This window comes from Neopelma chrysocephalum, unplaced genomic scaffold, assembly GCF_003984885.1.
Source record: "Neopelma chrysocephalum unplaced genomic scaffold, ASM398488v2 Primary Assembly neopelma1_80b, whole genome shotgun sequence".
Lineage (NCBI taxonomy): Eukaryota > Metazoa > Chordata > Aves > Passeriformes > Pipridae > Neopelma > Neopelma chrysocephalum.
In genome coordinates this window covers 2485689-2497426 of record NW_020897742.1, presented here as the reverse complement: position 1 = coordinate 2497426, position 11738 = coordinate 2485689, and the positions used below count along the sequence as shown (strand labels likewise).

The 11738-nt window shown below is 37.2% G+C and overlaps 1 protein-coding gene across 1 annotated transcript; it reads right to left on the bottom strand.

Annotated features, from left to right (window-relative positions):
• Positions 1-342: 342 nt before the first annotated feature.
• On the bottom strand, positions 343-10470 carry RAD51AP2 (RAD51 associated protein 2). Its single transcript, XM_027690355.1, has 4 exons — positions 10013-10470; positions 5046-9076; positions 3401-3502; positions 343-769 (listed from the first exon to the last, which is right to left on the bottom strand). The coding sequence occupies exons 2-4, from the start codon at positions 9037-9039 to the stop codon at positions 651-653; spliced, it is 4215 nt and encodes a 1404-aa protein (XP_027546156.1). The 5' UTR covers positions 9040-9076; positions 10013-10470; the 3' UTR covers positions 343-650.
• Between the last annotated feature and the right edge of the window lie 1268 nt (positions 10471-11738).

The window sequence follows — 11738 nt, the reverse complement described above, 5'->3', positions numbered from 1 at the left end:
TATAATCTCCAGAATTTGTGTCCTGATATTTTGCCACCATGTTGTATGCAATGAAATCAGTGCCCTCACAATGACACAACCTGTCTGCAACATTTATACCTCTCTTCCTTTCCAACTCTTTGTCTAATATGACAAGTACATGGAACTGAAAGTACCTCAGAGGAAACAACCTCTGAAGCCTAAAACATAATCTTCCTTTTAGTAATCTAAATTTAGCTTCCTGAAATTCTCTCCTACATCACTTTAGATATTTGTAACAAATCCCTTTAAAAATACTAATTAAGTTTTTAAAACTATATAAACACACAGAAGATTCAAAGAATGTGTGACTGTGACAAAAAATTTTAACTGTATATTTTAATAGATGAAAAATACATGAAAGATTTTATTAATATTACATAAACTTTAAAAGGATTTCATCCTTCCATTAAAACTTCTACTAGTAAACATTCATTATAAATCCCTTTGCTATCAAGTATTCACAGGAGTATTCCTAAATAAATCACTAGCAAATACTGCAATATTAATATCTAAAAACCCTTAAACCACGAAGATCAAAGTATCAACAAAAAAACTTAACATTAAAACATTTCAACAGTTTTCAAGCAGAGTGATCCCAGATGTGAAGACTGGTAAAAGAATTCAATAAGTCATTTCAGATAAGGATGGAGCTGCTTGGGCCGAGCTTTTCTTGACAGCCCAATCCTGATGGGGCCCTTGCATGTTTTAAGAGGCTGTACTCTTATAACATCACGAGACAGAAAGCATCCTATATTTAAGAGAAAGAATGAAAAGTGAGAGCAACACCAGAATTCCATATGATATACACAAAAATTACATACTGACAAGATAAGTAAATTAGACCAATATTAATTAATCAGTCCCTTACTACATCTTATCCCACCTTCATTCTGTTCAGCTCTAGAGCATCTAACAGATTCTTTTGGACCAAAAAGGAAACGCTAACAGCTGGGTGATGTGCAGATTCCTTCTGATTAGAAGGATCCTCAACCCAACATTACATAACTCTCCTAAGAGACCGGCAGAGGCATATAATTTGATACAAGTTAACATTCCAGGGCAGAGGGGACATGCTGAGGGGAATATGTTTTATTACTCACCACTAGTTTGAGGGGTTTAGGTGTAAAAATCAAAATTACAGAGCCAGGCACCATTCTACCAGTGACAATAATCATGACATCTTGTCTTGTGCCACTCCTTTTACAGAAAGCAAGACAGGAGAATATCTGTTTTCTGTTCCATGTTCTTTTAGGTAAGGTACCTAGTAATCTGGAAATAGGATCTAGTAATCTAGTAAGGATCTACTAATCTGGAGCATAATTCAGTCATCCTTTAGAAGCTGTTCTCTTTTGCATAAAATAATATATTCACTGGGGCAGAAGACCATGGCCTTGTTAACTAGAGATTAGGACAATGACTCATCTGGGAGAAGAAGATGTCAAATTTCTCAAGATCTGTTCTAGTTCTATTTTGCGTTGTTCTATAAAATGATGAAGCACTGAGCAATTAGCTAGGACATCAAATAGTGAGCTCATCAGAACCTTAAGTATTTGGCTGGTATCCTACTAAAGGCAGAGAAAAAATTCTCTAAGCCTTTACAAGAATTTCAAATGATGGGATGAGGAAAAAAAAAGCCCCATTCTTAAGTCAATAATGAGACAGTAGTGCTGCCATGTCTTTTCTAAGATTCATAAGAGCCAGCTGGAAGAGGAACAGCATGCATACTAAAAGTCAGTCAAGTGTTATGGGTTTATATGCAGCCAGTAAAACATGGTTGTTAGTCCTGCTAAATTGTAAAACTGCTGAAGTTCAACACTTCTTGTCCCACCTAGGCATCTCCTTTCCAAAGCACTCACAGTTTCTGTGACAACATGTGGTGGTTCAGAATCCTACTGAAAAATAGAGGGAGACAGTCACACATCAGCAAAACCTCTGATGTTAACTTCTATCAATACAGTAAATGCAGTATTACCACTGACAAAACCAGATCCAGTCCTTGTTTCAGAATAACCTCTGAGACAACGTTCAGTGTAAATGGAACTATCTCTGCCAATGCACCTCCTCAAGGAAAGACAATACTTAACAGTTCCCTGAAAATGATGATGAGGAGAACATTCAATTTTTTCAGCTTCTTCTACTGGAAGCTTATTAGGTTTCTGTTGATTCTGACAAAGATCTTGAAATAAGTTATAAAATGCCTTAGAAATATGCCATGGCCCTAAAAACCTGCACAACTTCAGCAGTCATGGAAGAAAAAAGAAGTCACTCATTGCTAAGGCCTCTTCCTGAATGTTTCTGGAGAAGCTCAGAGGGGAACTTAGAGGACATTAGAAAGTCATATAAAGGAAATATTCATAACAGCAATGGAGAAAACGTCTAATTTCCTTTGTCCATGGCTCTGTAGCCCAAAACAACAGGGAAAGAAGAAATGGTAGATGATCCAAATTTAGTTGCAGGAGCAACAATGTTCCACCTCGAAAGCTTCGATGCCATCTGAACAAAACTTCCAAGAAGATGTTAATATCAACCACCTTGTGCTGCTATGCACAGTACAGCCTTCTGGAGTCTGAATTTTCCCTAAGCAATAACAATACCTACCTCATAAGTCAGAAACTAGAATTGATCTGTCACAAAATAAAAAAATCTTAGAGAACAGGAACAAAGAGAAAAAAGTAGAGAAGAATTTGCTGCAATATTTTTCATTTGATACATGAAATATTATCACAAGATGACATAACTTCAATAAATTATAGGTGAAAAGAACAACAAAAGTCATCTGTAACTTTGAGATTTTCAGTCTCATTCATTCACAGAATGGTCTGAATGAAGGAAACAACTTTCTGAATCCTGAAAACAGTGTGCATCAGTTTTAAAAAGTGCAATGGGGAATAAAAGTGAAAATAATGGTAAATTATTTCACTAAGTGAAACAGAAGTAGCATGTTTTTTGAAATCCTAATAGGTCACTTGACAATATCCTTCTGAATTTCCTTCCACAATGTATATAAAACTGCAAATCTTTAAAAAAAAATCAAAACATCTTCTTCTTGTAGTATGTACTGGCTATATTGCAGTGATTGGAGGCCCAAAGATGTTTGTTCCAAATGGCTCCAAAACAAGCAACAAAGGAAACCCCACATTGTTAGAGTTCTTTTCCAATCTTTGTCCTTATCCAAAGGACAAAAATTCTCATCAGCATGACTTGTTCTGTGAACCAAACCAAAGACAGGACACTTCTCCAGTAACCTACAATTAAACCAAATGTGATTTCTATAGACGAAAAAAAATAAAAAGGGAAGAAAACAAATACAAATGTTTGAGAAATAAGACTATTAGTACTGGTATTTGTGGTATAAATTACAGAATAATATTACTCTTACCTCCTTCTTTCTGTAAATTATGGCTTTGTTCCTTAAAAAGTGTGCAGTATAAAAAAGCAGGGTTCCATGCATATGGATTTTTATAAGCTGCACCTAAATAATCTTAAAACAGAAACATAAATGCAACATGTAAGATTTTATTTGACTTCTGTTAACAAAAAACTAGGTTTATTTCATCTAGTTATTAATTTGTGATTTTTGTTGATGTGATGAAAACATACTACAGGAAATATTAAGAAAGCTACAAAGTCTCACTCTCAGAGGCTTGACAAAAGCTAATTCTACACCTCATGAAGTTTTCCTTTGCAGAGATGCAACAATGAGGTTTTTAATTCTCTGATGACGTATCATTTGCTCCACTTGGATCTCCTTAGGTTTAGGCAGAAAAGTGATCACTTACTGAGCCATTTACCCAGTATCTGTTAGGTTTCCATCCTCTGGAGCAAAGCACTCAGGTGTAACTTGTAGTAAATTGTACTGTTAAAACTCTACTGAATAGAATTCCCTCTGGGGCTTTTCTGTGACACTTCTCCAGTTGCTTCCCAAACACTAATGACCTTCATAAAAACCCTGCAATCTTCAGTTTAAGTGCTTAAATTTAGTGCTTAATCCCTGAGAAACTGATTTCAGATGAAAATTTTGAGATGGCTGCATTTTCATCAGATTATTTATCAAATATGACCAAAGCATATCCCTTCCTGATTTTATTTGCAACTGAGAGAACACATCACTTCTGCAAACTGAATTTCAGATACAAAATCTGATAAATATGCTGTTTGAAAAGTGCCTGGATAATTTACTTGTCACATAGAAGCTGTTTGTAAAAGAAGGTACAGCATTCAACTGGTTTTCTTCTTGCTGTTCTTCCTTTACTCAGTAAATACCTCCTGATTCTGCCACTAGTGGGTTAGGAGTCTTAGAGTTTACAAAGCAGATTTCTGACATACTGTTTGAAGTGGGGACTGTGCTTCTTTAAGGAAAAATAAAAGAACTAAAAATGGCAGCATCTGAACTTTGAACAAACATAACTAGTTACATATTCAAGTTATACAGTTATATACTTATACTCAGGGTCAGGTTTTATTAGGTTCTGAGCAACCTGATCTAGTTGCAGATGCCCCTGCTCATTGCAAGGGATTGGACTTGATGACCTGTAAAGTCCCTTCCAACCCAAACTATTCCATGACTCCTTCTTGATTCCTTGACATCAGTTGTAGGAAAACAGCTGTCTCCCTTGTAAACACTGTATCACATTTAAACTGAGACATTTGTCTCTGTGAATGTGCATCTCATTGAGCTTCGAAATCTTTTAGGGTTTTTAAGTCTGATTATGGTGAAGTCAAAGACAAAACTAATAATCTGTAACAGAATGTGCATTAACACAGGTTTGAGGAAACCTGAAACTGACTGAGTGAATTCTGAGCTACGTCTGCTACAGCACAGTGTGCAGGTAGTGGTAGGACTGTGGGTTTTTTGCATTTGGCTACTCATGGGCAAGTCTGACAAACCTTGTACAGTTCCGTGAAAACTCAGTTGTTGCTATGGAATTAGCTGACTTGAAAAACACAACTTTAAAGCAAATCAAATATTGCCTAAAATTTAAATTATCTTATTAACATAATAGCCAATAATCCCATGTGCTTACCTTCTGCAACAGGTGAATGCTGCAATTCTTCACTTGACAGTCTTGAAACACAATATTCCTTAGCTACTTCTAAGTCTTTATTTTCATTTAATATCTTTTCATTTAACAAACTTCCATCACTGTCTGTTGTGTTTTGCCTCTCTATGGTACCACAGATTGGAGAAGAAATACATATTTTCTTTTGAGAAGCACTTGTCACATTTTCATCTATCCCCTTAGAATTATTTAATTCCCAATAATTTTCGAATGAGTTTGTTTCCAAACTAGATAAATTGTTTTCATTTCCCTTACTAATTTCATGAAACATACGTAGCTCTTCTAACACTGAATCAAATTTGGTCTTCAGTTCAAATTCATGTGTGATTTTATTTTCTAAAGGTAAATACTTATCTTTTACATCTTCAAGACATCCATTGTTCATTATGGATAAATGCATTTTTAATTCCTCTTCTGCAGCAATGAATCTTTGAGATTCATCTTCTGAATGTGACATAATCAAGTCATTCATTACAGTCTCACATTGACTTTCATTAGTTACATGCATTTGTTCATCATTTCTTTCTTCCTGTTCTTTTACATATTCAAGATGCTGTTTCAAAGTTGCCAGCTCTAAACTGCCTCTCTCATGTGTCCGCTCACGCCCTTGTAAAGAAAACTGTGCTGTTTCCTTGGCCTGTAATTGCAAGTTTGTATCTGTCATCGCAGGACTTCCCCTGGATGGATACTGTACCACTGCATTAGTTGTTTCACTTTCATTTAGTTTGTCTGCACTTGAGGAACTCCTGCAGTGTCCATCATCACTTACTCTTCTATTGACAAAATTGCTGCTATCCAATGGCAAAGTGACAGACTGACAAACATGGGAGGAACTGGGAAAAAAATTTTCGGAATTTAAATAAGTAATTTGGTCTTCCATTTTTTCTTTTTTATTTGTTAAATGTGGGCTATAAGTACCTAATTCTTCATAATATTCATATTTGTTTGTTTGTCTGTCCAGTGACAGGAGAGGATTATATTTTTCTGTAGTTGCTTTTGACTGTTCAGTTAGAATTAAGACATTATTTGATTTAACAGGCAAACACGGAACCTCTTTTGGACCAATGACTGCACTTTCTTCACACAATTTTTTTTTGATAGAACTGTTTTGGTTTGCAACTCGTATCTGGTCAAAGTCTTCAGAATCAGTAGTAAGGGGAATTTTTTCATATGTGTCAAAAATAGAAGAAGATATTTCAGAAAAAAAATTATGAGAATTTATTTCCAACTCTTTTGAATTGTGTTCTTCTCCATCAGCATTTATACAACTAAAAGTGCCCAAATATTTTTTCATGGTATATGTGACTTCATTAGTGACTTCTTTAGCAGAAGTTATGAAATTTCTATGTTCAGTTGTTTTGTGTTCCTTATTTTCACATATAGCAAAGGGGAAAGTTTTAAATCTTCCTACATTAAAGGAATTATTAAACATTGTGCTTGGTTTCTTCATCTTCTGCTTTACAGTAGTTATCAATGTTTCCTGATTTGTGCATTTACTATTTACCTTTTCAAATTTCAATTGTGAATGGGCAGGAAAGTAACTCTGAAATCTAAGATTGGCTCCTACTATATACTGTATTTTTGTGATATTGCAGAAATATGTCTTGTCTAGTGAAGAACAATTAAGAGTACCCTGCAGCAAGATTAGGCACCTAGCAACTGAAATTTGTTTTTTCATACTGTTTTTGTGACTGATTGACCTCAAATAGGTGCCAAACCCTTCATTCTCTCTGGATAAGAGCTGGTGCTTCCTGACATGTCTTCTGTTACATAATCTGCCTTTTTGGTTATGAAAGATGACTCCTCTTTGTAGGCAAGTGTGCTTCTCTTCACCTAAAGGTCTAGAAAAGCATCTCCTCTGGCATTTATTGTGTAATTTAAAATCAATGCTTTCCACAAATTTAGAACTTACAAAGCCTGGATAAGTACAATTTTCTTTAAGAAATTCCATGGTTTGCCTCCAAGTATCATCTGTGCATGAGTTTAACTGATTTTGCTTTCTGTCACATAAAGGCTGTTTCTCCACCTGCATAGACCTTCCCTCAACTGGCAATAAAGTATTTGTACTACTGAAAAAGGAAGCAAGAATTGTCTTTAGTAGCTCCTCCTTCAGATGCTTTGAAGTGACAGCCAGCAAGCAAATGAATATTTTATCATTGTGGTTCCTATTTATGGTGCCCTTTACTAACCCTTGACCCTCACACCGCATGTTTAATGTGTCACGACACTGAAGCCAAGGTGTAACACTGTCATCCTGACACGTGGGCCTATCTTCCTGTGAAGATTCAGTCCATGTCCTGACCCACTCAAAAAACATTTGAAACGAAAACTTTATTTTGAACATTTCCTTCCCCCTAAATATATTGCAACTCACTGTCTTATCTGGAAAATTCTGCACAATAATGCGAGGACAATTTCTTTCAGATATAATACTTTTTGTTACATATCTTTGGCAATCAAGTATTTCCTTTGCGGAGAGTTTTGATTCTGCTTCATACAAACTAATGTCACTGTTGGAATTATGCACAACACAGTACAGTTCTAACTTATTTTTCTCTAATTCTTCTGTTATTACCGGAATACTTGTCTGTATATGAAATGTTCCTGCATTCTCATTACTGCTCTTCCTCTGCATTCTCTGCAAAAGATCATTACAGCTGACACATTTCTCATTCTGAACATTTTTAGCACTAATGTAAATGAGAATCTTTGACTTCTGGTCATCATCACCTTCTGAATTCTCCAGCATTTTATCTTTGAAGTCATTTTCATCAAACATTTTATTACATCCAATGTCAGTGCTGTCACCTCTGAAATAAATTGCAGATACTTCTCCTTCTGCCAAAGCACTGTGCTCCTGTTTGTTAGTTGGTGGGTTCTTCTTTTCTTTAAATTCAGAATCAACAGTTGAAATTCTGACACTGCTTTTATAATTTTGCAATTTTTGTTTCCCTATCTCAGATATTTTTTGCACACCATGTATCTGTTTAGATTGCATCAAAGATGGTTGGCCTTCAAAATTCTTCCAGTCTGTCTCCCTGAAGTTAGTTGATGACATTTTACTATTTATTTTATTTGAAATTCTAGGAAGTGGAAAATTAGGGATTTTCAGTGGTTGTATACTTTTAAAAGGTTTCAATGTTGGAATTATATACAATGAACTATTTTTTTCTTTATTATCTCCTTCTGTAGTATTTTCTTTATTGCTACTGGAATAATTTTTATCTTCTGCAGAACATGCATTTTTCAGAAAGTTATTTTTCTTATTTTTTGTGTGTGAAAACACGGAACTGGTACCACACAAAAACGGAATTTGCAAAAGCTGGTATTGTTGCCACTTTTTATCAGAGACAGACTTCTGCCTCAACAATTCCATCTGAAAGGAGTATCTGTTTGAGGATGCAACTGAAGAATTTTTTTTGAGCCCATTATCCCCATTTCTTTCATTATTGTGTTCTGTAGTGTTGTTCTGCTGCACTTGAGGTGGGTTTAATACCTGTAGATTTTGACATGTGTCAGCAGCACTGGACACACCGAGCAGCTCTGTTTCAAGATGCTGTCCATGTACATTCAATGAAATATCATCTTCTGTAGTATTTTGATCTCCATTTTCAGGACTCCACTGTTTGGTGGACAGTTCGTTTTCTGATACTCTACACACTAATCCTTCATTACTACAATTTTTAGAACAGAAAAACTCTCTCATACTATTTTTTTTTTCTGTGTCACAACTTCTCTTTTCTAACTCCCAGTGGTTTTGTCTTTCTGATAAGTACAGGGGTTCACGTAGTGATGTTTGGTACCTGTTCCCGCATTGTATGCTTCGTTCTACCTTTTGCTGCTCCTCTTTCTCTCTGTTTTTTTGATCACTTTCTATTTTAATTCGCTTTGAATAAAGGTACCACCCAGTTTCATCTGATGATGCAGCTAAAAATCTTTTGGAACATGTACTTTCCATGCTCACAAAAATAAGTTCTGATTTTGCTGAGACAGTCCTGAAAGTTTAAGAAAAATTAAAGTTTTAGGTGTAAATGACTTCTTAATGATCTGCAAATTGTATACAAAACAAGATCATCAATTCTATCATCTACACATTATCACATGGATATTTGCTCTTTATACATTACACAGCTGAGATAAAGGCAGGATCACGGAACAACATTTAAAGCCAAGATCTAGAATTTAAGATAGAAGTTGTTCACCAAAGTTGCAGATGTTTTCAAAAAGAGAGTGGGTGATAATTTTGATGTGTCAACAAGTTAAGGAGATTAATTGCATTTTTGATGCATTTGTTACACAGTATTTTTGCTAAAAAGAATGAATAGTAGGAACAAATATCAAGAAAATAATGCCCACTGATGAACTCCTCTGAATCTGGGTGTGGATTCTTTTAAAATTGTTAAAATTTTAATTTTTAAAAGAAATCACCAGTCTTGTCTTCACTATGTGGAACTGCAGGAAAGTTTATCAAAAGCCCTCAGGTATGCCAAAACACCATACCAGGTTTTATCTTCATATACAAAGAGACTGTGGTGTTGGAGGTACAAGTCTAGGTTGTTAAGTGCACTGTTTTGGTGCTGGTGATGTTTGAGTGCATGTTTCTCCAAGCTAACTGCACTCGGCAGCTTCGTTTAAGAAGTGATCTGCCTAGTATGAAGAACAGAATGTGAATAAAATTAAATTCTATATACTGATAGAATTTATCATTGTAACAGCCTGGTGCCTCTGAACAAGCCAGTCACCGTCTTGAGAGCCAACAGAAATGTGTTCAAAACCTTTCATGAAATATGCAGTTAAGAGAATTAATTTTCTTAACCAGGACTGCATGATTCAACAATCAGGTACTACTCCTAATTTGAGAGGTTTACTTCTTTAATGGTGCAGAAAAAATTCATTTTGTCAAGGAACACTCCTTTTATTGCGGGCTATACCTGTGAAATGCAGGGAGGGGATGAATCCTCACGCTCGTGGCTTTTCCGCGTCCCTCAAGGCTGCTCTGTCCCTCCCTGTGAAGGGGTTCCCCTCTGTCCTGTCCCTGGGGTGGTGGTGGTTTCCCGTTTGGCTGCCTCTAGGCGTGTATAACCTCTTTTTCTCTAAAGTCTCCCACAGCGATTGTATCTCTCCTCTGCCACTCCGAGAGCCCAGATCCCGCCCTGTGGCTCTTCCCAGCGGAGCACCCCTCAGGCCAGAGGGGATCCCCCGCAGCCAACCCGCCCCCCCACTCCTCCTGCCGGGGGTTGTCTCCTCCCGGTGCTCGGGCTTCCCAGTGTCCCCCCTCCCCGTGAGCACGGACGCGGGGCCGCTTCAGCTGGAAAGCGGGAACAGCGAAGCCGGGTCGTCCCGCCGCCCTCACGGGGCTCCCGCCGCTCCCGCCGCCCTCAGGGGGCTCCCGGCGGGAAGGGGCGCTGAGGCGGGAAAATCCCCTCCCCTCGCCGCGGCCGCAGCACCTCGCCGTGAAGGTGTGGCACTGTCCCGGTGCCCGTGTCCCTTCTCCGGAAAAAAAAGAGCCTCGGTGGCTTCTCCTCACCCCCCGAGCGAGAGTGACCAGTCCGGATTTAGGTGCCAAGGGGCTGCAGTTTGGTTGGAAAATCCTTTATTTGTTTCCTAAGCAAAGCGGGTCACAGGATAGAGCCCAAACATCCTATTGCCGATTATTTCCACTAGACTAGCGGGTTGTGGTTTTTTATCAAATTCCCTAATTCCAAAGGTATGAGATCCCACATGTGGAAAAGGTTGTGTCTGTTTTGCTTTTACATCCCCCCTGCTCTAACACGCTGCTTTAGCACACGTTGCTTCCTTCATCTTTCTTTTCACAGTAGCAAGTGCTGATCCAGCCAAGAACTTTATTCCCAAAATGACTGGTATCCATACAGCTCCACGCCTTTGAAATAGACATTTCCTCTCCAACTGCTGAAATGCCCAACAGGTTTCAAAGTTTGCTCTAAACCAGTAGGTCATTGTAATATTGTTATGGATGGGCTATAAAAATAGAAACATCCTGAGGGCCTGTTGTTGCAAATATGGGGGTTTTTTAAGGTTTGTCATCCATACTATAGGGAACAAATCCACTGAAGCCCAACATCCATTGTTCCCAGTAGTGAACACTACACACAGGAATTGTATATAACTGAGCCTTAAATTAGCTTTCTCTTCAATATTTCTGCTTTTATAAGCAAAGCTGGCTAAATAACTACTTCTAATACTTTAAAAATACTATTAATTGAATCAATCTTTAGTTAACAAGATGCAGTTCCTATTTATTTTTAAGCAATCAGTAAAAAGTGAAATCAATGAGATTACATCCAATTCTTAAAATATTTAAAATACCATATGGAATGAAGGTCATCATATAAGCTAGAAATAGGATTTTAAGGCTTGTAAGAGAGATTCACCACGGCACTTATGTTTGCTACCCCTCTGTGCTGGAATAGTATCTAGGAAGTAATTCTGAAGCAAAGTATCATATTTTTTTGAAGTGCAAATGCTGTAGGCTTCACCATTGTTTCTAACATATTCTGAACTGAATATTCCCCCCTCACCTGCCCTCACACAGTCCCTTAATATGCTTGGTGGGTTGCAAATAAATAGGAGTCAGTTTAAAATTGCTCAAGCATTTGAACAGTTAAACCAACGAGAATTACATGAAAAATAAAGAAA